The sequence below is a fragment of the Salvelinus alpinus genome, chromosome 29 (assembly GCF_045679555.1).
Source record: "Salvelinus alpinus chromosome 29, SLU_Salpinus.1, whole genome shotgun sequence".
NCBI lineage: Eukaryota > Metazoa > Chordata > Actinopteri > Salmoniformes > Salmonidae > Salvelinus > Salvelinus alpinus.
Genome location: NC_092114.1, coordinates 30168125 through 30190573, shown reverse-complemented (window position 1 = coordinate 30190573; position 22449 = coordinate 30168125). Strand labels below are relative to the sequence as shown.

At 42.3% G+C, this 22449-nt stretch overlaps 1 protein-coding gene across 4 annotated transcripts; it reads right to left on the bottom strand.

The window, feature by feature from the left end:
- Positions 1–197: 197 nt before the first annotated feature.
- On the bottom strand, positions 198–22041 carry LOC139558409 (metal regulatory transcription factor 1-like). 4 transcript variants are annotated; one of them, XM_071373517.1, is made up of 11 exons: positions 21581–22040; positions 18728–19235; positions 10818–11056; positions 10279–10410; positions 10112–10185; positions 8605–8738; positions 7219–7293; positions 3929–3986; positions 3117–3817; positions 1563–1632; positions 198–1300 (listed from the first exon to the last, which is right to left on the bottom strand). In XM_071373517.1, exons 2-11 carry the CDS (start codon positions 19193–19195, stop codon positions 1056–1058), a joined length of 2196 nt encoding a protein of 731 aa, XP_071229618.1. In that variant the 5' UTR covers positions 19196–19235; positions 21581–22040; the 3' UTR covers positions 198–1055. The 4 variants fall into 4 exon arrangements, with proteins under 4 accessions (XP_071229618.1, XP_071229617.1, XP_071229619.1 ...); XM_071373516.1 differs by having other exon boundaries at positions 10106–10185; positions 21581–22037; XM_071373518.1 differs by lacking the exon at positions 7219–7293 and having other exon boundaries at positions 10106–10185; positions 21581–22039.
- Between the last annotated feature and the right edge of the window lie 408 nt (positions 22042–22449).

Sequence of the window (22449 nt, the reverse complement as noted above, 5' to 3'; positions counted from 1 at the left end):
ATGGCCAGTGACAGAAAGTCACAACAGAAAAAAAGAACAGCACAACAGAGAGAGAAAGGAAACGCATCTAAAGGCAGCAGGGTTGGCCAGGGCAACATCGTCAAGGGAATTCTGCCACTCAGAGTTCCAAACCAAAGCATTTAAAAACAGGAAGCCAATTAAGCTAGTTCAATAATGCAGAACAAGATTCAAAGAGGCAAAATCAAAGGGATTTTTTGTTCTGAAAAACATATAAACTCTTCAGAGCTCCACAGGGGGCCTGATGCAGTCACCTCAGCTAACCTGTCCCTCTGATCAAAACGGCAGTAAGTAAATAAACAGTAAACAGATGACATTACATAGAAAATGAAATGTTAAAAACGGTTATATTTTGAACATTCAAGAAAAACTCAAAATGTGTTCTTTGCCAGGTTAGTTTGCTCATGTCTAAATACACTATATTGTTATAGCAGCACTTACATCTCCAGATCATTTGCAGGTTCATAAAGAAATGGAACAGATACATGCCGCACACCATCCCAGAACATTTAGCAGTTCACAAACATTTGACAAAAACTGCAATGCCAAGTACTGCATGGGGAGTGATATTCCCCGTGCAGCGCTTTTTCTTTCTGTGCCATCAAAAATAAATGTCACCCTTAATGTTTCCAGCGGGACTAGATGTAAAGTGGAATATTGCTACAGAGGATTTGTGCTTGAGTCAAATGTTTTCCACACTACACTCAGCGGCCAGCCACTGTTCTAGCCCAACTCATAATTGAACGCTACCAGACATGTCATAAATCAAAATAAAAAACTGTAGATAACCTGCATTGACCCGATCTACACTGACCGATCTACACTGAAATGCAGCATTTGATTGCTTTCTACCCTCAGCAACTAGTATGGGGTTACTGTTGGTTAAGGTTATGGGGACAGGGTAGGGAGACCTGATCCTGAACTAGGTATTAACAACAGAAAGAGTTAAGTACACAGCACAGTGCATATAAGATGTCTCAGGTGGATAAGTAACAGGAACAGTTTCTTCACTATCAAAAGGTTGACTTGAATTTTCATCAAGGAGGTACAGGTGGAGGTGGAGGTTGAGGCTGCTGGGGCTGTGGCGGTGGGTCCTGGGTTGATAGGTCCTGGGGCTGCTTGACCTGGGCACCAGAGGGTTCACCAGTAGGTTGACAACCAGTCTGTTTCTCTGTGTCTGATGCTGTGCTGCCATCTCTGCAGGGGCACCGACACTGGCATGACTCTCCCTGTCTGATGATGATGACAGGCAGACGCAGGCCTAGCTGTTGCAGAGCTGTCCCTAGAACACAAGACAGAGGGCACGTCAAATAACGGTTTTAAAAAGTCATACATCCATAAAAATTGTACAGTGCAACAACCTCACAGATACGGTCTTGTAGGTAGCATTACAATATCTACAGCTCTGCAACTGATAATGTTTAGCGATCAAATTCATTGAAATTATCAAAATGTAGAATACTAGTGTAAAAAGCACACCTAAATACATCAGAGGTTTATATCGGTAAATATAACAAAGTAAAAGATGAATCTCAGTAAATGACCTGTGTTCCCTCCCATAGGTATTGCTGTGGTGAAATAGAGCTTCTCTTGTGTCGAGCCACTGTGTTGTTGCTGAAATTCAACAGGACAAGAGAAGACAGCATGTTCAGCATATGATTAACAGAACGCCAATGCCTCGTGGCTAAAAAGAGGAAAGTTTCATTAAAACAACTGATGGTCAATGAACAGCTGGACTGGATGAGATCCAGCAGGCCAGTGATTGGACAGTCTCTCTCCATAGCCTAATGAAAAGGCCAGTGTTTGGTTGACCCTCTCCATATTCTAATTAGCTGGCTTTACTGCACTCCAGGTTTCAATAAATCATCTAGAATAATGACACCAATAAATACGGACAATACTGACAACAAAAAGATCAATTCATAAAAAATGTGCCTATAAAAACATGAAGGAACGTGATATTATTAGACCAACATCTGCTAGCAAACCTAAATGTATTAGCTGTTATAATATATATATATATATATATATATATATATATATATATACATATACACAAAAGTATGAGGACACCCCTTCAAATTAGTGGATTCGGCTATTTCAGTCACACCCGTTGTGTGGTAGGCCACACAAGCTCACAGAACGGGACTGGCGAGTGCGGAAACGCGTAGCGAGAAAAATCATCTGTCCTCGGTTGCAACACTCACTACCGAGTTCCAAATTGCCTCTGGAAGCAACGTCAGCACAAGAACTGTTCATCGGGAGCTTCGTGAAATGGGTTTCCATGGCCGAGCTGCCGCACACAAGCCTAAGATCAACATGCGCAATGCCAAGCGTCATCTGGCTTGGTGTAAAGCTCGCCACCATTGGACTCTGGAGCAGTGGAAACGCAATCTCTGGAGTGATGAATCAAGCTTCACCATCTGGCAGTACGACGGACTAATCTAGGTTTGGCGGATGCCAGGAGAACGCTACCTGCCGCAATGCATAGTGCCAAAATTTTGGTGGAGGAGGAATAATGGTCTGGGGCTGTTTTTCATGATTCGGGCCCCTTAGTTCCAGTGAAGGGAAATCTTAATGCTACAGCATACAATGACATTCTAGATGATTCTGTGCTTCCAACTTTGTGGCAACAATTTGGGGAAGGCCCTTTCCTGTTTCAGCATGACAATGCCCTCGTGCACAAAGCGAGGTCCATACAGAAATTGTTTGTCGAGATCGGTGTGGAATAACTTGACTGGTCTGCACAGAGCCCTGACCTCAACCCCATCGAACACCTTTGGGACGAATAGGAAAGCCGACTGCGAGCCAGGCCTAATCGCCCAACATCAGTGCCCGACCTCACTAATGCTCTTCTGGCTGAATGGACGCAAGACCACGCAGCAATGTTCCAACATGTAGTGGAAAGCCTTCCCAGAAGAGTGGAGGCTGTTATAGCAGGAAATGGTGGACCAACTCCATATTAATGCCCATGAATTTGGAATGAGATGTTCGACGAGCAGGTGACCACATAGCTTTGGTCATGTAGTGTAGCTTATAACGGGCCTAACTTGTAATAATTATAATAACGTATTAGTAACTTGTTAATGATGACTTACTAATAGCTGTGTCTGTGTGTCCCGCTGCCTCTGGTCATTGACACTGTTAAACAGCCACTGGAGGTTCTGTGTGGACAAGGTCAGGGGCTGGAGGGTACTCTGGGCAGGGACAGTAGGAGGAGCAAAGTGCCCCAGGGAAAGGGGTGTTAGTGGGGCCTGGATGGAGGAGCTGGGGGGTGGAGGGTATGGGCCTGGTTGCGAATAGATGGAAGGCGTCTCAGCTGGCTGTAGTAGTAGGCTCTGGGTGGAGCCTGGTTGTGAATGGAGGGTGGTGGTTGGCTCTAGTAGGAGGCGCTGGGTGGAGCCTGGTTGTGAATGGAGGGTGGTGGTTAGCTCTAGTCGTAGGCTCTGCTGTGGAAGGAGGCTCTGGTTGGTTGGCTGTGGTAGTAGGCTCTGATTGGAGCTAGGTTGGTAATAGACAGATGCGGCTGGCTGTTGTAATAGGCTCTGGTTGGACAGCTGTTCTGGATTCACATCATGTTTAGTTATTTCACTGATCATGGGAGAGACAGCGACAGGAACTGGACAGGGTTCACCAGGGGTGAGGACAGCGATGGGCTGGGGTACAGGACAGGGTTCACCAGGGAGAGAGTCAGAGGGGGCAGGACAGGTAGAGATAAAACAGGGAGATGCTTCTGGGAGCACCACGGTTGGAGATGGGTTCTCCAAACTACATGAGGGCACTGCCAACGACGACACACCTGGAGAAAATAGGGGAGAGGAAATAAGGGGTTTGAAGGGCTAAACAGGAGACAAGTCATTTAGATGACAAAGCACTGGTGGTGTTCACCACAACATAGTACAGTACTCACCCTGTGTCTGGGGCTTGTCTTGAAACAGCAACTCAAACATCAGATCCAGGGCATCAGACTGCCACAGGGACAAGACAGCAGCAGAGTAACGTTAGAAAAGCCAGCCTACAGTTGCCTTGACCAAAACAAATACAGTGCATTCGGAAAGTATTCAGACCTTGACTTTTTAAACATTTTGTTACGTTGCAGCCTTATTCTAAAATGTATTAAATGATTTTGTTCACTCATTAATCTACCCACAATACTGAATAATGACAAAGCGAAAACATGTTTTTCGATTTTTTTGCAAAGTCCTTAAAAATAGAAATCTGAAATACGATATTTACATACAATACCCATCAACAGTTTGGACACACCTACTCATTCAAGGGTTTTTCTTTATTTTCTTTATTTTTATTTTCTACATACATTTTATTTTCTACATAATAATAGTAGAAGACATCAAAGCTATGAAATAACACATATGGAATCAAGTAGTAACCAAAAAAGTGTTAAACAAATCACATTATATTTTATTTTTGAGATTCTTCAAAGAAGCCACCCTTTAACTTGATCACAGCTTTGCACACTCTTAGCATTCTCTCAACCAGTTTCATGAGGAATGCTTTTCCAACAGTCTTGAAGGAGTTCCCACATATGCTGAGCACTTGTTGGCTGCTTTTCCTTCACTCTGCAGTACAACTCATCCCAAACCATCTCAATTGGGTTGAGGTTGGGTGATTGTGGAGGCCATGTTATCTGATGCAGCACTCCATCCTCTCCTTCTTGGTCAAATAGCCCTAACACAGCCTGGAGGTGTTTTGGGTCATTGTCCTGTTGAAAAACAAGTGATAGTCCCACTAAGCGCAAACTAGATGGGATGGCATATCGCTGCAGAATGCTGTGGTAGCCATGCTGGTTAAGTGTGACTTGAATTCTAAATAAATCACAGACAGTATCACCAGCAAAGCACCCGCACACCATCACACCACCTCCTCCATGCTTCACGGTGGGAACCACAAATGGGGAGATCATCCGTTCACCTACTCTGCGTCTCACAAAGACATGCAGTTGGAACCAAAAATCTCAGATTTGGACTCATCAGACCAAAGGACACATTTCCACTGGTCTAATGTCCATTGCTCGTGTTTCTTGGCCCAAGCAAGTCTATTCTTCTTCTTATTGGTGTCCTTTAGTAGAAGTTTCTTTGCAGCAATTCGACCATGTAATCCTGATTCACACAGTCTCCTCTGAACAGTTGATGTTGAGATGGTGTCTGGTATTTGAACTCTGAAGCATTTATTTGGGCTGTAATCTCAGGTGCAGTTAACTCTAATGAACTTATCCTCTGGGTCTTCCGTTCCTGTGGCAGTCCTCATGAGAGCAAGTTTCCTTAGCTCTTGATGGTTTTTGCGACTGCACTTTAAGAAACTTTCAAAGTTTTTGACATTTTTCAGATTGACTTACCTTCATGTCTTTGCTTATTTGAGCTGTTCTTGCCATAATATGGACTAGGCCTTTTACCAAATATGGCTATCTTCTGTATACCACCTCTACCTTGTCACGACACAACTGATTGGCTCAAACACATTAAGAAGGAAAGAAATTCCACAAATTAACTTTTAACAAGGCCCACATGTTAATTGAAATGCATTCCAGGTGACTACCTCATGAATCTGGTTGAGATAATGCCAAGTGTGTGCAAAGCTGTCATCAAGGCAAAGGGTGGCTACTTTGAAGAATCTGAAATATAAAATAAATGTTGATTTGTTTAACACTTTTTTGGTTACTACATGTGTGTTATTTCAAAGTTTTGATGTCTTCACTATTATTCTACAATGTACAAAAAAGGTACAAATAAAAACACTGGAATGAATAGGTGTGTCCAAACTTTTGACTGGTACTGTAACTATTCAGAACCTTTGCTCCGTGACTCATAATTGAGCTCAGGTGCATGCAGTCTCCATTGATCATCCTTGAGATGTTTCTAAAACTTGATTGGAATCCACCTGTGGTAAATTCAATTTATTGGACATGATTTGGAAAGGCACACACCTGTCTATATAAGGTCCCACAGTTGACAGTGCATGTAAGAGCAAAAACCAAGCCATCAGGTGGAAGTAATTGTCCGTAGAGCTCCGAGACAGGATTGTGTCAAGGCACAGATCTAGGGAAGGGTACCAACACATGTCTGCAGCATTGAAGGTCCCCATGAATAAACAGTGGCCTCCATCATTATTAAATGGAAGAAGTTTGGAACTACCAAGACTCTTCCTAGAGCTGGCCGCCCGGCCAAACTGAGCAATCGGGGGAGAAGGGCCTTGGTCAGGGAGGTGACCAAGAACCCGAATGGTCTCTCTGACAGAGTTCCTCTGCGGAGATGTGACAATCTTCCATAAGGACAACCATTTCTGCAGCACTCCACAAATCAGGCCTTTATGGTGGAGTGGGCAGACGGAAGCCACTCCTCAGTAAGAGGCACATGACAGCCCGATTGGAGTTTGCCAAAAGGCACCTAAAGACTCTCAGACCATGAGAAACAAGATTCTCTGGTTTGATGAAACCAAGATTGAACTCTTTCGCCTGAATGCCAAGTGTCACGTCTGGAGGAAACCTGTAACCATCCCTACAACGCAGGAGTGGCTTGGGGACAAGTCTCTCAATGTCCTTGAGTGGCCCAGCCAGAGCCCGGACTTGCACCCAATCTATCATCTTTGCAGAGACCTGAAAATAGCTGTGCAGCGACACTCCCCATCCAACCTGACAGAGCTTGAGAGGATTTGCAGAGAAGAATGAGAGAAACTCCTCAAATACAGGTGTGTCAAGCTTGTAGCGTCATACCCAAGAAGACACAAGGCTGTAATCGCTTCCAAAGGTGCTTCAACAAAGTACTGAGTAAAGGGTCTGAACACTAACGTAAATGTAATATTTAAATTTTTTATTTGTAATAAATTAGCTAACATTTCTAACAACCTGTTTTTGCTTTGTCGTTATGGGGATTTTTTATTTATCTTTTCATCCATTTTAGAATAAGGCTGGGAAAAGTCAAGGGGTCTGAATACTTTCCGAAGGCACTGTACAGTACATGTCTTAGTTACCATATTATATTTACATTACCATACAGTATGAACAACATTGACATGTATAGTTAGACCAGAGACATGGCTGTGGTCTCTAATAGCGTCTATATAGCCAATAGCATAGTGCTAACTGTATGCATGTCTTTAAGACATATTGAATGGTGATATATTGATTCAGACTCAGTGTGTGATATTGAAAATGTGGAAAGAAAGAGGTACAAAATGACTTACATTATTTTCTCTGAGCTGAGAATCAGTGGAAATCAGGCTCATATCACTGAGACATGGGGAACGAGGATTCAAATCCTGTGTTTCAAAACAGGATTATTGATTGATTATAAGGAGGTGATTAGAGATAACTGCAAGTTGAGAACAGATTTAAACTGGAGAAAAATAGAGCAAATATATTGATTGTATTGATATTGGATCAGTAATAGACTTGACACATACAGTGCCTTGCAAAAGCATTTATCCCCCTTGGCGTTTTCCTATTTTGTTGCATTACAACCTGTAATTTAAATGGATTTTTATTTGGATTTCATGTTAAGGATATTCACAAAATAGTCCAAATTGGTGAAGTGAAATTTAAAAAAATATCTGTCCATAGGACCACTTCTGTCCATAGGACCACTTCAAGCCGTACACTCCACAGAGCTGTGCTTTACGGAAGAGTGGCCAGAAAAAAAAGCCATTGCTTCAAGAAAAGAATAAGCAAACATGTTTGTGGTTCGCCAAAAGCATGTGGGAAACTCCCCAAACATATGGAAGAAGGTACTCTGGTCAGATGAGACTAAAATGTAGCTTTTTGGCCATCAAGGAAAACGCTATGTCTGGCGCAAACCCAACACCTCTCATCACCCCGAGAACGCCATCCCCACAGTGAAGCATGGTGGTTGCAGCATCATGCTGTGGGGTTGTTTTTCCATCGGCAGGGACTGGGAAACTGGTCAGAATTTAAGGAATGATGGATGGCGCTAAATACAGGGAAATTCTTGAGGGAAACCTGTTTCAGTCTTCCAGAGATTTGAGACTGGGACAGAGGTTCACCTTCCAGCAGGACAATGACCCTAAGCATACAGCTAAAGCAACACTCGAGTGGTTTAAGGGGAAACATTTAAATGCCTTGGAATGTCCTAGTCAAAGCCCAGACCTCAATCCATTTGAGAACCCATCCAACTTGAAGGAGCTGAAGCAGTTTTGCCTTGAAGAATGGGCAAAAATCCCAGTGGCTAGATGTGCCAAGCTTACAGAGACATACTCCAAGAGACTTGCAGCTGTAATTGCTGCAAAAGGTGGCTCTACAAAGTGTTGACTTTGAGGGGGTGAATAGTTATGCACGCTCCAGTTTTCAGTTTTTGTGTCTTATTTCTTGTTTGTTTCACAATAAAAAATATTTTGCATCTTCAAAGTGGAAGGCATGTTGTGTAAATCAAATCAAATGATACAAACCCCCCCAAAAATCCATTTGAATTCCAGGTTGTAAGGCAACAAAATAGGTAAAATGCCAAGGGGGGTGAATACTTTTGCAAGCCACTGTATGAGACAGAAACAGATTAAATGTGTCATTGTCAAAGCATCATTAAGTGCCATTTTCAGTCACATGGTGGGAGGACTCACCTCTGAGAGAGAGTGGCTGTCAGTGATGTCAGCTGACGGTCCAGGGTCGTGACCTTTGATGTTGTCCCTAAGGCTGTTGGAGGAGCTTAGGGAGTTATCACCGTCTGTGTCCACCTGAAGGAGGGGTGGCTCGCCTAGGAGAAATAACACACACACACACACACACACACATTACTTTTATTGGTCTCTCTTATACTGCAGCCGACCTTGTTGCTTCCAGACACATAATTTGAGAAATAGTCCCAGCTTGGAGATAGAAAGGTAATTTGCATCCACAACTCTTAGCCTCACGGTTGAAGGTGAGAGGATATAGAAATACTGTCAGCAATATACAAGACCATGCATAATGACAAGGAACATTAGTAACATGACTATGGTGACGTAGACTTTTTAGTGCCTTGAGGCCTGTGTTTTTTGGGGAAAAGGGCAAGTAGGTTCAAGCCACTAACGTTGTCTGAGAAACAGGCAAGCACAGACAAGCAGTTCTGCATCTTACAGATGGAAACTTCCAGTGGGAAGCCAACCAAACAGCTGACCATGTTTCCTCAGCCTCTGAAATCAATGTGAGTTTACAGATGTCTCCATGCATTCACAGATCACATGCAATGGTTAACTAAAGAGACCCCATCTGATACTCATAGCTCCTCGAAGGGAGGAATAGTTTGTTGGGTTCTCTGGTATCAGAGGAACAGGCTAGAAAGACAAATGACAGACAGTGTTATAGTCAGAATGTAGTGTGAGAGAAAACAAGTATGTATGTGTGTGTATATTTGATCTGTGTCTATGTGTGTGTATATTTGATGAGAGAGAGAGGAGAGAGAGAGAGAGAGAGAGGAGAGAGAGAGAGAGAGAGAGAGAGAGAGGAGAGAGAGCCAGGGCCCCAGAGGAAGCAGCAGTATTAATAGCTGTGTTCTTCACCACCAAGCTCCACCACAACAACAGCAGCAGCAATCAGACTTGGATTCAAATAGTATTTGGGGGGGTTTGGACTTTTGGGACTGTTTTGTGTGTGTGTGTGTGCGCGTGTCATTATGCAGTCAGTGTTGTCAATAGGTAGTGTCTCTACTCTACATTCCATGCCATAGCATGTATCTGCTACATTGAAGCCATCCTCTTATGTGTGCGTGATCTCAGCACTCTGCTGGATGTGGATAAATAGGCTCACCAGGATTCACTGACAGGGCGTTAGGAAAATAAATGGGCCAATAAGAATCTGGGGAGATGAGCAGTTGTAAGGCCTATCTACTGGGCTGAAATAAACTCTGATGTTTTCAACACACACACATACATACACATAGTAGGAGGAAGCCATACTCCATTAGGAATACTCAGTAAAGCGTAGCGGGGAGGAAAGAGAAGTGCTACAACGTATTGTTGTATCTGAATCTCTGGACAAACGGTTTTCAACTCTTCCTAGTCTTATTTCAAAATAAACAGGGTTTGAGCTAAAGGAGCATGTAATGTATCCCCACTCTCTCCGCACAATTCCTGTTATACACACCTGTACCTGTGTGTCCCAGGAAGTGTGTTTGGAGATGGTCACTAGAGGTGAAAGTCTTGTAACAGCCAGGATTATCACACCTGGGGAGAAAACAACACAAAATTAGGTTATTTGTGTCCATTTATGCACGCGTTCATTTGTTCATTCAACCCACTGAAAACTTGTGAGCTCACCTGAAGGGCTTCTCCTTGGAGTGTGTCCGGATGTGTTTCCTCAGGTCACTCAGGGTGGTGAAGTACTTGGTGCATCCATCTGACTCACAGTTAAACGTGTTCCCTGTGTGCAGTCTCTGGTGGGCTTTTAGCCTGCACATCAACACAATCACAACAGATGGAATTGACACAGCTGATGTTTGCAGTTCAGCACACCAACAGATAGTCACAGAGCTGTGGCTTTACTTGGGGTCAGCATACCAAAGGCCACTAGGATATGTTCATTAACTTTGAGGTCGGGGGGTCAGGAGAGTGCCGAACTTATGACTGATGAAACATCACGTGACACTTCTCTTATTCCATGGCAGGAAGACTACCCCCTTTGATTTGATTTTGATTTGATTACAATCGTTTGACTACGATTGCTTTCAGTTGACAATTTTGGTGCCAGTGGGCCTGGAAATAATCTATTAAGAAAAAATGTGGGGAGGCAAGACAGCTAGGTTGGAGTACCTGCTCTGCCTATTCAATGGTTTGGAAAACACTGGTCTAACTCTTACCTGTACAGTGTGTTGTAGGCCTTCTCACAGCCCTGTTGATCACATTCGAAGGGTTTCTCCTTGGTGTGAACGCGGACGTGGATCTTCAGACTGTAGGAGGTGAGGAAGGCCTTGTCACAGCCCAACTGGTTGCAGACAAATGTGTATTCTCCTCTGTGTCTCTTCTGGTGGGTCCGCAGGTTCCCTGCTGTGCTGTAGGTACGAGTACAGTCCTTGTATAGACACTGGTAACGCTTCACCTGCAGAACAGACAGTTTATATAACAACTCTTTGCCTATGTCGAAAAGATGGAACACCGCCACATACATAAACATACGCTTAACATGTAGGAAGTGCACATGGCAATTACCGGTACGTAACACTTGACAAGCATTACATCAAGTCTGGAAATGAATTAGCTGTATTGGTTTATATGAGAAGATTGAAGTGCACATGTATGAATGAGACCTAATTAGCTTCACAGAAAGAGAACCAAGAGGCTGTAGAGCATAGAGAGCAGTGAAATATTCCTCTCATCTCGACATCTGCAGAGAACTTGAGATAATGACTCATTGGTTCTGGATGGGAGAGGCTGATGAGGGAAAACAGAAGCTTCAGAGCTAGTTCCCGGGATGGCCCAATTTCACCGCCCCAAACCAATCCCCTCTCCTGTCTCTTCCTCTCACTCACGGACTTCATCATAACAGTTGGCTTGTCGCCTTCACAGAACATGGTGCTGCTGCTAACCTAGCATGGTCTATTTTCTCAGTGATGATGTGACTTAATGACATCTTACTCCCTTCCATGTTCTACACTCTTAGAAAAACTAGGTGCTATTCAGAACTTAAAATGGTTCTTCGGCTGTGCCCATAAGAGAACCCTTTGAATAACCCTTTTTCGTTCCTGGCAGAACCCTTTTGGGTTCCATGAAGAATCCTCTGTGCAAAAGGGTTCTATCTACATGGAACCCAAAAGGATTTTACCTGGAACCAAAAAGGGTTCTCCTATGAGGACAGCTAAAGAACATTTTTGGAACCCTTTTTTCTTAGTGTATATGTGATATGCCAAAGAGGGTCTGTCAGTTATTCACAGATTGAGAATGCACATCATATGACATCACATGTGTGAGCCTGACCAACCCGATGTAATGTTTACCCTAAGGGTTGATGCCTACACTCTCAACATGGTGTAATTTAAAATAATATAATAATACTACAAATGGCTCTGCCTAGCTATAGCCTTGCAACATCCTTCAGGACATAATGGCTGGGACATTAAGAACACCTGCTCTTTCCATGACAGACTGAACAGGTGAATCCAGGTGAAAGCTATGCTCTCTTATTGATATCACTTGTTAAATCCACTTTAATCAGTGTAAATTAAGTGGAAGAGACAGGTTAAATAATTTCTAAGCCTTGAGACATTGATTGTGTATTTGTGGTATTCAGAGGGTGAGTAGGCAAGACAAAAAAATGTAAGTGCCTTTGAACATAGTACGGTAGTAGGTGCTAGGCACACCGGTTTGTGTCAAGAACTGCAATGCTGCTGGGGTTTTCACACTCAAGTTTCCTGTGTGTATCAAGAATGGTCCACCAACCAAAGAACATCAAAGGGGGGGGGTTCAACTCAATATTAGGAAGGTGTTCCTAATGTTTTGTATACTCATTCTATGTGAATGAGCAACGGCGCCTCTCCTCCTCACAACCAGGATACCAGGAGTGTGTTTTCCGGACAACATGTCCAAATAAATGCAGAACATGCTCAGATATCAAAACAGGCTTATGTGCAATTTTTGTTTAATGCACCATAAAAGACAGAACAAAATTACAACAAATATTATGGTTAAACTCAAATACAGTAATTGATTTAAAAATATATAATTGAGAAATTATACAAATGGCACAATCCTTGTAAATAATATCATAAATAGGACTGGTGGAATTATGTCACACAAACAATTAACAAAAATATGGAAATTTTTGCTCTATCCAAAATTACAACCAACTGATTGCAGCATTACCGCAAAAATGGAGGAGGCAAGTAGAAAGGGGAGAAGGTAAGGAACTTGTTTGTCGGCCCTGCATTAAAGACCAAAATTGTTTAAAGACAATTGTGATAAATAAAAAAAGCATACCAGTTTCATTTTTAAGGACCAAAAAAATGACAACTGTGCCATATAGATTGGAAAAGAGTTGGGAAAAGATTTGCGATGTACCGATTCCATGGCACATTGTTTATGAACTGATACACAAAACACCGGATTCAAAAGGTCAATTTTTTCCAATTAATTATAATACAAAATTCTTGCAACCAATATAATGTTATATACAGTGCATTCGGAAAGTATTCAGATCCCTTGACTTTTTCCAAATTTTGTTACGTTACAGCCTTATTCTAAAATTGACATAATTGTCTAAGCACAATACCCTATAATGACAAAGGAAAAACTGTTTTTTAGAACATGTTGCACATTTATAAAATAAAAAAACACAGAAATATTACATTTACATACGTATTCAGACCCTGTACTCAGTACTTTGTTGAAGCACCTTAGGCAGCGATTACAGCCTTGAGTCTTCTTGGGTATGAAGCAAGAAGCTTGGCACACCTGTATTTGGGGAGTTTCTCCCATTCTTCTCTGCAGATCCTCTCAAGCTCTGTCAGGTTGGATGGGGAGCGTCGCTGCACAGCTATTTTCAGGTCTCTCCAGAGATGTTCGATTGTGTTCAAGTCCGGGCTCTGGCTAGGCCACTCAAGGACATTGAGAGACTTGTCCCCAAGCCACTCCTGCGTTGTCTTGGCTATGTGCTTAGGGTCGTTGTCCTGTTGGAAGGTGAACATTCGCCCCAGTCTGAGGTCCTGAGCACTCTGGAGCAGGTATTTATCAAGGATCTCTGTACTTTTCTCCGTTCATCTTTCCCTCGATCCTGACTAGTATCCCTGCTGCTGAAAAACATCCCCACAGCATGACGCTGCCACCACCATGCTTCACTGTAGGAATGGTGCCAGGTTTCCTCCAAACGCGACACTGGGCATTGAAGCCAAAGAGTTCAATCTTAGTTTCATCAGACCAGATAATCTTGTTTCTCGTGGTCTGAGAGTCTTTAGGTGCCTTTTGGCAAACTCCAAGCGGGCTGTCATGTGCCTTTTACTGAGAAGTGGCTTCCATCTGGCCACTCTACCATAAAGGCCTGATTGGTGGAGTGCTGCAAAGATGGTTGTCCTTCTGGAAGGTTCTCCCATCTCCGCAGAGGAACTCTGTCAGAGTGACCATCGGGTTCTTGGTCATCCCTCTGACCAAGGCCCTTTTCCCCGATTGCTCAGTTTGGCTGGGCAGCCAGTTCTAGGAAGAGTCTTGGTGGTTCCAAACTTCTTCCATTTAAGAATGATGCCACTGTTCTTGGGGACCTTCAATGCTACAGCAATTTGTTGGTACCGTTCCCCAGATCTGTGCCTTGACACAATCCTGTCTCGGAGCTCTATGGACAATTCCTTCGACCTCATGGCTTGGTTTTTGCTCTGACATGCACTGTCAACTGTGGGACCTTATATGTCCAATGAATTTAATTGACCATAGGTGGACTCCAATCAAGTTGTAGAAACATCTCAAGGATGATCAATGGAAACAGGATGCAACTGAGCTCAATTTCTAGTCTCGTAGCAAAGGGTCTGAATACTTATGTAAATAAAGTATAAAAAAAATATATATATATATAAATTTGCTAAACTTTCTAAAAACCTGTTTTTTCTTTGTCATTATGGGGTATTGTGTATAGATTGATGAGGGAAAAAAGTATTTAATACATTTTCGAATAAAGCTGTGATGTAACAAAATGTAGAAAAAGTCAAGGGGTCTGAATACTTTCCCAACGCACTGTATATGGGGGATACAACCATCCCAGCTCGGCAGATTTTGCTGCAAAAAGACAATCATTATATCACTTGTTTTGGTACTGCCCATATGTAGCTTGTTTTTGGTCGCAGGCATAGTATGTAGTTTGGGAGTGGGGGTGCTGCTTATATTTTTTATTCTTTAATTGTATTTTCAAGGGGGGTGCTGAAAAAATATTTTTCCCAGCGCTACAGATGCTACATCGGTCCACTAATACAGCACTATTAAAGTGGAACTAACAGAATTTTAGCAACTTGAAATCTTATTCAAATCTGTTCATATACTCCCCAGGAAGAATATGACACCTTTTAAACATTAATCAAGCACTTAGATATGGTCATTTTCACATTTTCATAAATTCTTAGAATGTTTGGGAATTAAGTATACTAACGCATTTGTGAAAATTCTACAGCAATATAGAGCGGGAAAGTGGCCGTGCATTTGGACAATTAATAGACACTGTAGTAAATGAAACCTAATAAAAACATATGTCTCGTCCAAGACCGGAGTCTACGCAGACCGGTGCGCCATAGCCAATCCGAGCTACAGTACGCCTTTATGTAAACAAGCCATTTGCCACACACTGGACTGTGTGTTTATAGGCAGTTGAAACAGCACAACTTTAAATCATTAGAACGCATTGGCCAAAAGCCACAAAATACACCTAAATGGATATCTGCAGATACAGTACCTGTCAAAAGTTTGGGCAACTCATTCAGGGGTTTTTCTTTACTTTCACTTTCATTTTCTACACTGTATAATACTAGTGAAAACATCAAAACTATGAAAAAACACACATGGAATCATGTAGTAGCCCAAAAAAAGTGTTAAACAAATCAAAATATATTTCTATTTCAGATTCTTCTAAAATAGCCACCCTTTGCCTTGACAGCTTTGCACACTCTTGGCATTCTCTCAACCAGCATCATGGAATGCATTTCAATTAACAGGTGTGCCTTGTTAAAAGTTAATTTGTGGAATTTCTTTCCTTCTTAATGTGTTTGAGGCAATCAATTGTGTTGTGACAAGGTAGGGTTGGTATACAGAAGATAGCCCTATTTGGTAAAAGACCCAGTCCATATTATGGCAAGAACAGCTCAAATAAACAAAGAGAAATGACAGTCCATCATTATTTTAAAGACATGAAAGTCAGTCAATACGGAACATTTCAAGAACTTTGAACGTTTTCTTCAAGTGCAGTCGCGAAAAACATCAAGTGCTATGATGAAACTGGCTCTCATGAGGACCGCCAGAGGAAAATAAGATAAGTTCATTCGAGTTACCAGCCTCAAATTGCAGCCCAAATAAAGGCTCCAGAGTTCAAGTAACAGACACATCTCAACATCAACTGTTCAGAAGAGACAGTGTGAATTTTATTTATTTATTTCACCTATATTTAACCAGGTAGGCCAGTTGAGAACAAGTTCTCAATTATAACTGCGACCTGGCCAAGATAAAGCAAAGCAGTGCGACAAAAACAACAGAGTTACAAACAAACGTACAGTCAATAACACAATACAAAAAATATATGTACAGTGTGTGCAAATGTAGAAGAGTAGGGAGGTATAAGGCAATAAATAGGCCATAGAGGCGAAATAATTACAATTTAGCATTAACACTGGAGTGATAGATGTGAATCAGTCCTTCGTGGTCGAATTGTTACAAAGAAACAACAACTAAAGGACACCAATAATAAGAAGAGACTTGCTTGGGCCAAGAAACACGAGCAATGGACATTAGACTGATGGAAATCTGTCCTTTGGTCTGATGAGTCCAAATTTGAGATTTTTGGTTCCAACCGCCAGGTTTTTGTGAGACGCAGAGTAGGTGAACGGAATCTCTGCATGTGTGGCTCCCACCATGAAGCATGGAGAAGGTGTGATGGTGCTTTGCTGGTGACACTGTCTGTAATTTATTTAGAATTCAAGGCACACTTAACCAGCATGGCCACCCCAGCATTCTGCAGCGATACGTTATCCCATCTGGTTCACGCTTAGTGGGACTATCATTTGTTTTTCAACAGGACAATGACCCGTCACACCTCCAGGCTTTGTAAGGGCTATTTGACTAAGGAGAGAGATGGAGTGCTGCATCAGATGACCTGGCCTCCTGTTATGGGAATTTGATGAATAATGACTAAATGATGTATACATTTAACGTAGAATTATAACTAACAGAATTATATCCTGTCTGATGAATCATGTTTGTCCATAAGAAAGAGGGACTGTTGGTAGGCAAGGAACTGTGGCAGACAACTTGTGACCACTGTGAAACTGATAACAGCGATGGAAGTCTCCCCACCCAGGGAGGGGAAGACCTTGGGCTTGTAGTAGATTGTATAACAGGTGGCGGACAATGTATGAGAAGAAGACTTGTGAACTATGTTGCCATTGTATCTGAGAGGAGGAGGGACGTTTATGACGAAATGTGAGGTATATAAACCAATGTACTGGAAATGATAGGGAGAACGTTCCCGTAAATAAACATTTGACTATTGTAGACTGGGCCTCTGTCTGTTATTATTTCTATCAGTATCCTACAAATCCTGATATAGCAGACTGAGTAATTGAATTGAATTGGTTAAAGAACATGAAAACTTAATTATCCTAACACCTCCACAATCACCCGACCTCAACCCAATTAAGATGGTTTGGGATGAGTTGGACTGCAGAGTGAAGGAAAAGAAGCCAACAAGTGCTTAGCATATGTGGGAACTCCTTCAATACTGTTGGAAAAGCATTCCAGGTGAAGCTGGTTGAGAGAATGCCAAGAGCGTGCAAAGCTGTCATCAAGGCAAAGGGTGGCTACTTTGATTAATCTAAAATGTATTTAGATTTGTTTTACCCTTTTGTGGTTACTACATGATTCCATATGTGTTGTTTCATAGTTTTGATGTCTTCACTATTATTCTACAAGAAAAACCCTTGAATGAGAAGGTGTCCAAACTTTTGACTGGTACTGTATGCACCCAAGCTAACTGGCTAAAGTTGGCTAGCTTGTTAGATAGCCATTTCCAAAAATAAATGAGGGCACCTCACTGACCATTTTACTCGCCGTAGCAGAGCTGGTTAGGCGCATTCGTGACTAACTATTACTTTTTTTGCCTACAGTGTACTGACACCGTTCATATCTAGCGGGTGTTGCACCTTCGTAAATTCATCAGTTATTCTACGCTCTGGCACACTCAGACGAGAGTGGTTTGAAATCGGAGTAGATAACCAGAGTGAATTTGGAAAAGCAAGAGATATGCTAACTGGATAACAGTCGTTCAAGTTCTTGCTTGCTAACCAAATGACACCTGCATCTCTAGCTGTGTATAGCCAGCGTAAAATGATATGAGTGGAAAAAGTCAGTCACTCACCCACTACTCCAATTACATTACATGACATCCTCCTAGCAGCTAGCTATCTAGCTAACGTTAGCCTCCATGTTTTTAGCTGACTACATAAATAGATACGCTAGCCTATTAGCCATGTTATGACTGACAATAAAATGCAATAAAATGCAAATGAATTACTTAAAAATCATACAATGTGATTTTCTGGATTTTTGTTTTAGATTCCGTCTCTCACAGTTGAAGTGTACCTATGATAAAAAATTACAGACCTCTACATGCTTTGGAAGTAGGAAAACCTGCAAAATCAGCAGTGTATCAAATACTTGTTCTCCCCACTGTATATAGTATGTATAAGCTGGAAGTAGAAGTCTAAGCATTGCTGTCCATTAGTTTACTCTAATTAGGGGAGGGGTGGTAGGTTTAGGGGAAAATAACAAAGGAGGAAAATATATTTAAAATAATATACATATATTTAAAAATATATATAAATAAAAAATTATATATGGGGGATTGGAAATGATGCATTGATAGATTGTGGCTTCTATCTACAATATTAAAGCTGATCTACCCCATAATTATATATTTTTAAACTGTCTTATGTGACCAACTGGGGTTGAAACGGGTTAGCCCGCTGAGCCAAAGCCTTGGCATTAGCTCAAGGAGCTAACACAAGTCTTCAGGTCTTTGGATATAAAGGCTTACCTCGCTGTGGTGGGTATCTGGGCACTCAGAGTGTAGTGTGATGGTGGCCCCCTGGATGTGCCGGGGCATGGGTGTGGAACCAGGGTTGATGGTGAACTGGATCTGGTCCTGCGAGATGGTGTGGTGGATGTACCCCTGTGACATGGCCTCCCAGTGGTCTTCCAGACCTCCACGGTCCTCCGTCTCAAATCCCTCGTCTAGATACATCATCAGGTCTTCTTCTTCCTCTTTATTGTCAGTTGTAGAACCCACAGGGTCTTGCTCAATCATCACGGTGGTTCTGTCGTACACTGTGTCCAGACTGTGCACACCAGAGTCCAGTGGAGAGGGCAGCAGTAACCTGTCCCATTGGTCCCAGTTGACAGTAACCATCTTCCTGGACACATTGTCCTCTTCAACCTCCCGACTTGTCTTGTCCACCTCTTCCTCAAAGAGCATGGTCTCATTGGATTGGACATTCATCCTCATGCATGGTAACAAAGGTGCACACACACTAACTGGTTTGCCACTGAAAGGAGAGAGGAAAAGAGGGGAGAAAATGAAAAAATCAGTTGAGGCTCCTCAGTTAATTTCATAAAAATACCAATTGTAAAACATTTAAAAAGTTATCATTTTCAGATAAAACTATACTAAATATATTCACATCACCAAATAACAGTTTAAAACACACCATTTTGCAAAAAAGGCCTACAGTAGCCTCAACAGCACTCTGTAGGGTCGCACCATGGTGTAGCTGGAGGACAGCAAGCTTCCGTCCTCCTCTGGATACACTAACTTCAATACAAAACCTAGGAGGCTCATGGTTCTCACCCCCTTCCATACACTTAGACAGTAATTATACAACTTGCAGAGGACGTTCTCCAACCTATCAGAGCTCTTGCAGCTCTGATGCAACTGACATGTTGTCCACAAAGGATCAGAGAATTATTCTAGTACTGAAAGCATAAACTACAGCTAGCACTGCAGTGCATAACATGTGGTGAGTAGTTGACTCAAAAAGAGAGAAAGACAATAGTTGTACAGTTTTGAACAAATTAATTTATTCCAAAATGAAGAAGCAAGAGAGAAAGTTAATAATATTTTTTCACTTTCAGTTTTACTGCTAGCAAATGCAGCTAGCTAGTTTAACCTACTCAAACACCCTGCTCAAACAAAGGGATGCTATGTTTGCTATGCTGGCTATGACTAGCCAACACAACATTGGAACTCTTCCAAGTCAAGGTATTGTGGCAGATGGCAGGGAGAGGTGAGGGGAGTGGTGATTGAAGGAAGATATCTTGCAGCCCGCTGACTCCACCCCCGAGCCTTATATGGACTTCTTGCCCCAACGAGGCAAGCCGGTGGATCATTAAGCCATTGAGAGCTTGGGGATAAAAGAGGACGCGGGCTGCACAAAGAGGGAGAGTGCTGAGAGGGAAACGTGTGTTATGGAGAGTGTGAGAAGCGGAAGAATTCTCCTGTACGATTACCTGTTGCGAACTGGTTGCTGGATCCCCCTTTCCCACCGTGTGCAAATATCCCTAATAAATTCCCCATTTGCATTCTTGTTGTGTTCCCTGTACGTGTTTGGTTATTGAACTTGGGGATGTGGAAACCTTACACACTTGAGCCTGCTACAGTATGCTTTTGGTTTTCTTAATCTATTGCCACCGGGGCCCGCCGGTGTAAGTGTTGTGTTGGCTCCCGAGTGATGCAGCGGTCTAAGGCACTGCATCTCAGTGCTAGAGGCGTCACTACAGACACCCTGGTTCGATTCCAGGCTGTATCACAACCGGCCACGATTGGGCGGCGCACAATTGGCCCAGTGTCGTCTGGGTTTGGCCGGGGTAGGCCGTCATTGTAAATAAGAATTTGTTCTTAACCGACTTGCCTAGTTAAATAAAGGTTCAAATATATATTTTTTTTTAAAGTGATAAACTGCTTAATGACTAATGCATGATTATAGCAGGTTTACTAACGCATTAGTTCTATTAGCTATGTTGACTATGACATTACTTTAGCTAATATGGTGACTATGTAGGCTGTTGTGTTGTGCATTGATGTCCAAAAGCGAAGGGGAAAGGTCAGAGGGGAGTGCAGAGATGCGAGAAGGAATACAATGTGGCTGCTATGAAAGTGAACCGTGAATACGCGTGATTCATTCAGACGATTTTGTTGAAAAATATTTCTTAAACGGAAGCAAATGGAATGGGGATAAACATACCCGAATTTGTCCAATAAAAAAAAAACTATTGTTTGCAACTGTTGGGCTAATGATTACACCCTAGATCGCTAGATGCAGGCGTTATTGAATGTGTCACTGTCTGTACATTCGTCACTGTCAGTCTCCTCATAATTCTCTCTCCACCTGTGTGCACCTACCTTGTAAACTTTCATTCATAGGCTAGGTTGTAGCAACCTCATGATGTGTATAGGGAAAATTAAAGAATCGTGTAGTAGCCTAAACCTATCGATGTTACACTGAACTGGGTGAATGGAATATGAATGACAGTCGTCCGATGTGCTGTAATAGAAATAAGGCCATGTTAATGAAAAGTTAAAATCGTCCTCCCTCATCTTAAACAGCACCGACCGCCACTGGTTTCAAGTAACAGTAACCCATCATGAGAAATACATACGCATATAATTTTTGCACATAAAAATGAGAAACATACTATTGGTTAAACGTACTTTTGGTTAAACAGTTTGAAACCACAGTAGCCTAATACAAAGTCAACGACATTCTTGGCATTCCTCGGTGAGCTCTAGCTATCATCAAAACTATTTGACTTGTTGCTAACGTTACTAGCACTCACTCAGCAGACGCAACACATAAATGTTGCCATGATTCAATAACAATTCCAAACTACTCACCGTTTTGAAAGTTCACCACGTAAATGCAGTCAAGAACAACTACAAGGTCATCAAAGTATTTATAAAATGTCTTCCGCTTTGTTTACCCGGACTCAATCACCAATTCCTCCGTTGTTACAATGTTGCAACATCGTAGTTACCCTAGCAGCCTACTTATCCAGCTTCCTCTTTCCGCCCAGAATTAACTCACTCAACCGTGAAATAAACTACAGGTAACTGCCAAAATAAAGGAAACACCAACATGGGCCACAACGAGCCAGAACAGCTTCAAGGCACCCTGGCATAGATTCTACAAGTGCTTGGAACTCTATTGGAGGGATGCGGCACCATTCTTCCACGAGCAAATCCATAACTTGGTGTTCTGTTGATGGTGGTGGAAACCCCTGTCTCAGGATCTGGTGACTGAGATGGCCATGGCAATTGGTTTACGTCGTTTTTATGCTCATCAAACCATTCATTGACCACTTGTGCCCCGTGGATGGGTGCATTGTCACCCTATAGCCGGCGGCATAGCCATGGTAGCCAAAATAATTGCCTGCCTAGCAATTTATACATGACCCTAAGCATGATGGGATGTGAATTGCTTAATTAACTCACGAACCACAACGGTGTGGAAGCACCTGGTTTCAATATACTTTGTATCCCTCATTTACTCAAGTGTTTCTATTATTCTGGCAGTTACCTGTACAGCCATAGCTCTGGGATAGAAGTGTGCTACAGCGCCATCTTGTGAATATTCATTATTTCTGACCACTACTCTAACAGGCTTTTAAAGGTTTAGCCAAAGCTACACTGCACACCATCTGAAATGCCTATTTTTGTAAACCTGACAGTGATATAACCCTGATTAAATACGTAGAAATATAAGG

What these genes read in the sequence shown, in the direction of transcription:
- LOC139558409 (XM_071373516.1), bottom strand. Translation starts at nt 19,195, where the DNA reads ATGAGGATGAATGTCCAATCCAATGAGACCATGCTCTTTGAGGAAGAG. An exon ending in AGACAAGCCCCAGACACAGG is followed by an intron (nt 3,818 to 3,928) that starts GTGAGTACTGTA and finishes TATTTTCTCCAG; the next exon opens with GTGTGTCGTCGTTGGCAGTG. An exon ending in ACACACAGACACAGCTATTA is followed by an intron (nt 1,633 to 3,116) that starts GTAAGTCATCAT and finishes GTTGAATTTCAG; the next exon opens with CAACAACACAGTGGCTCGAC.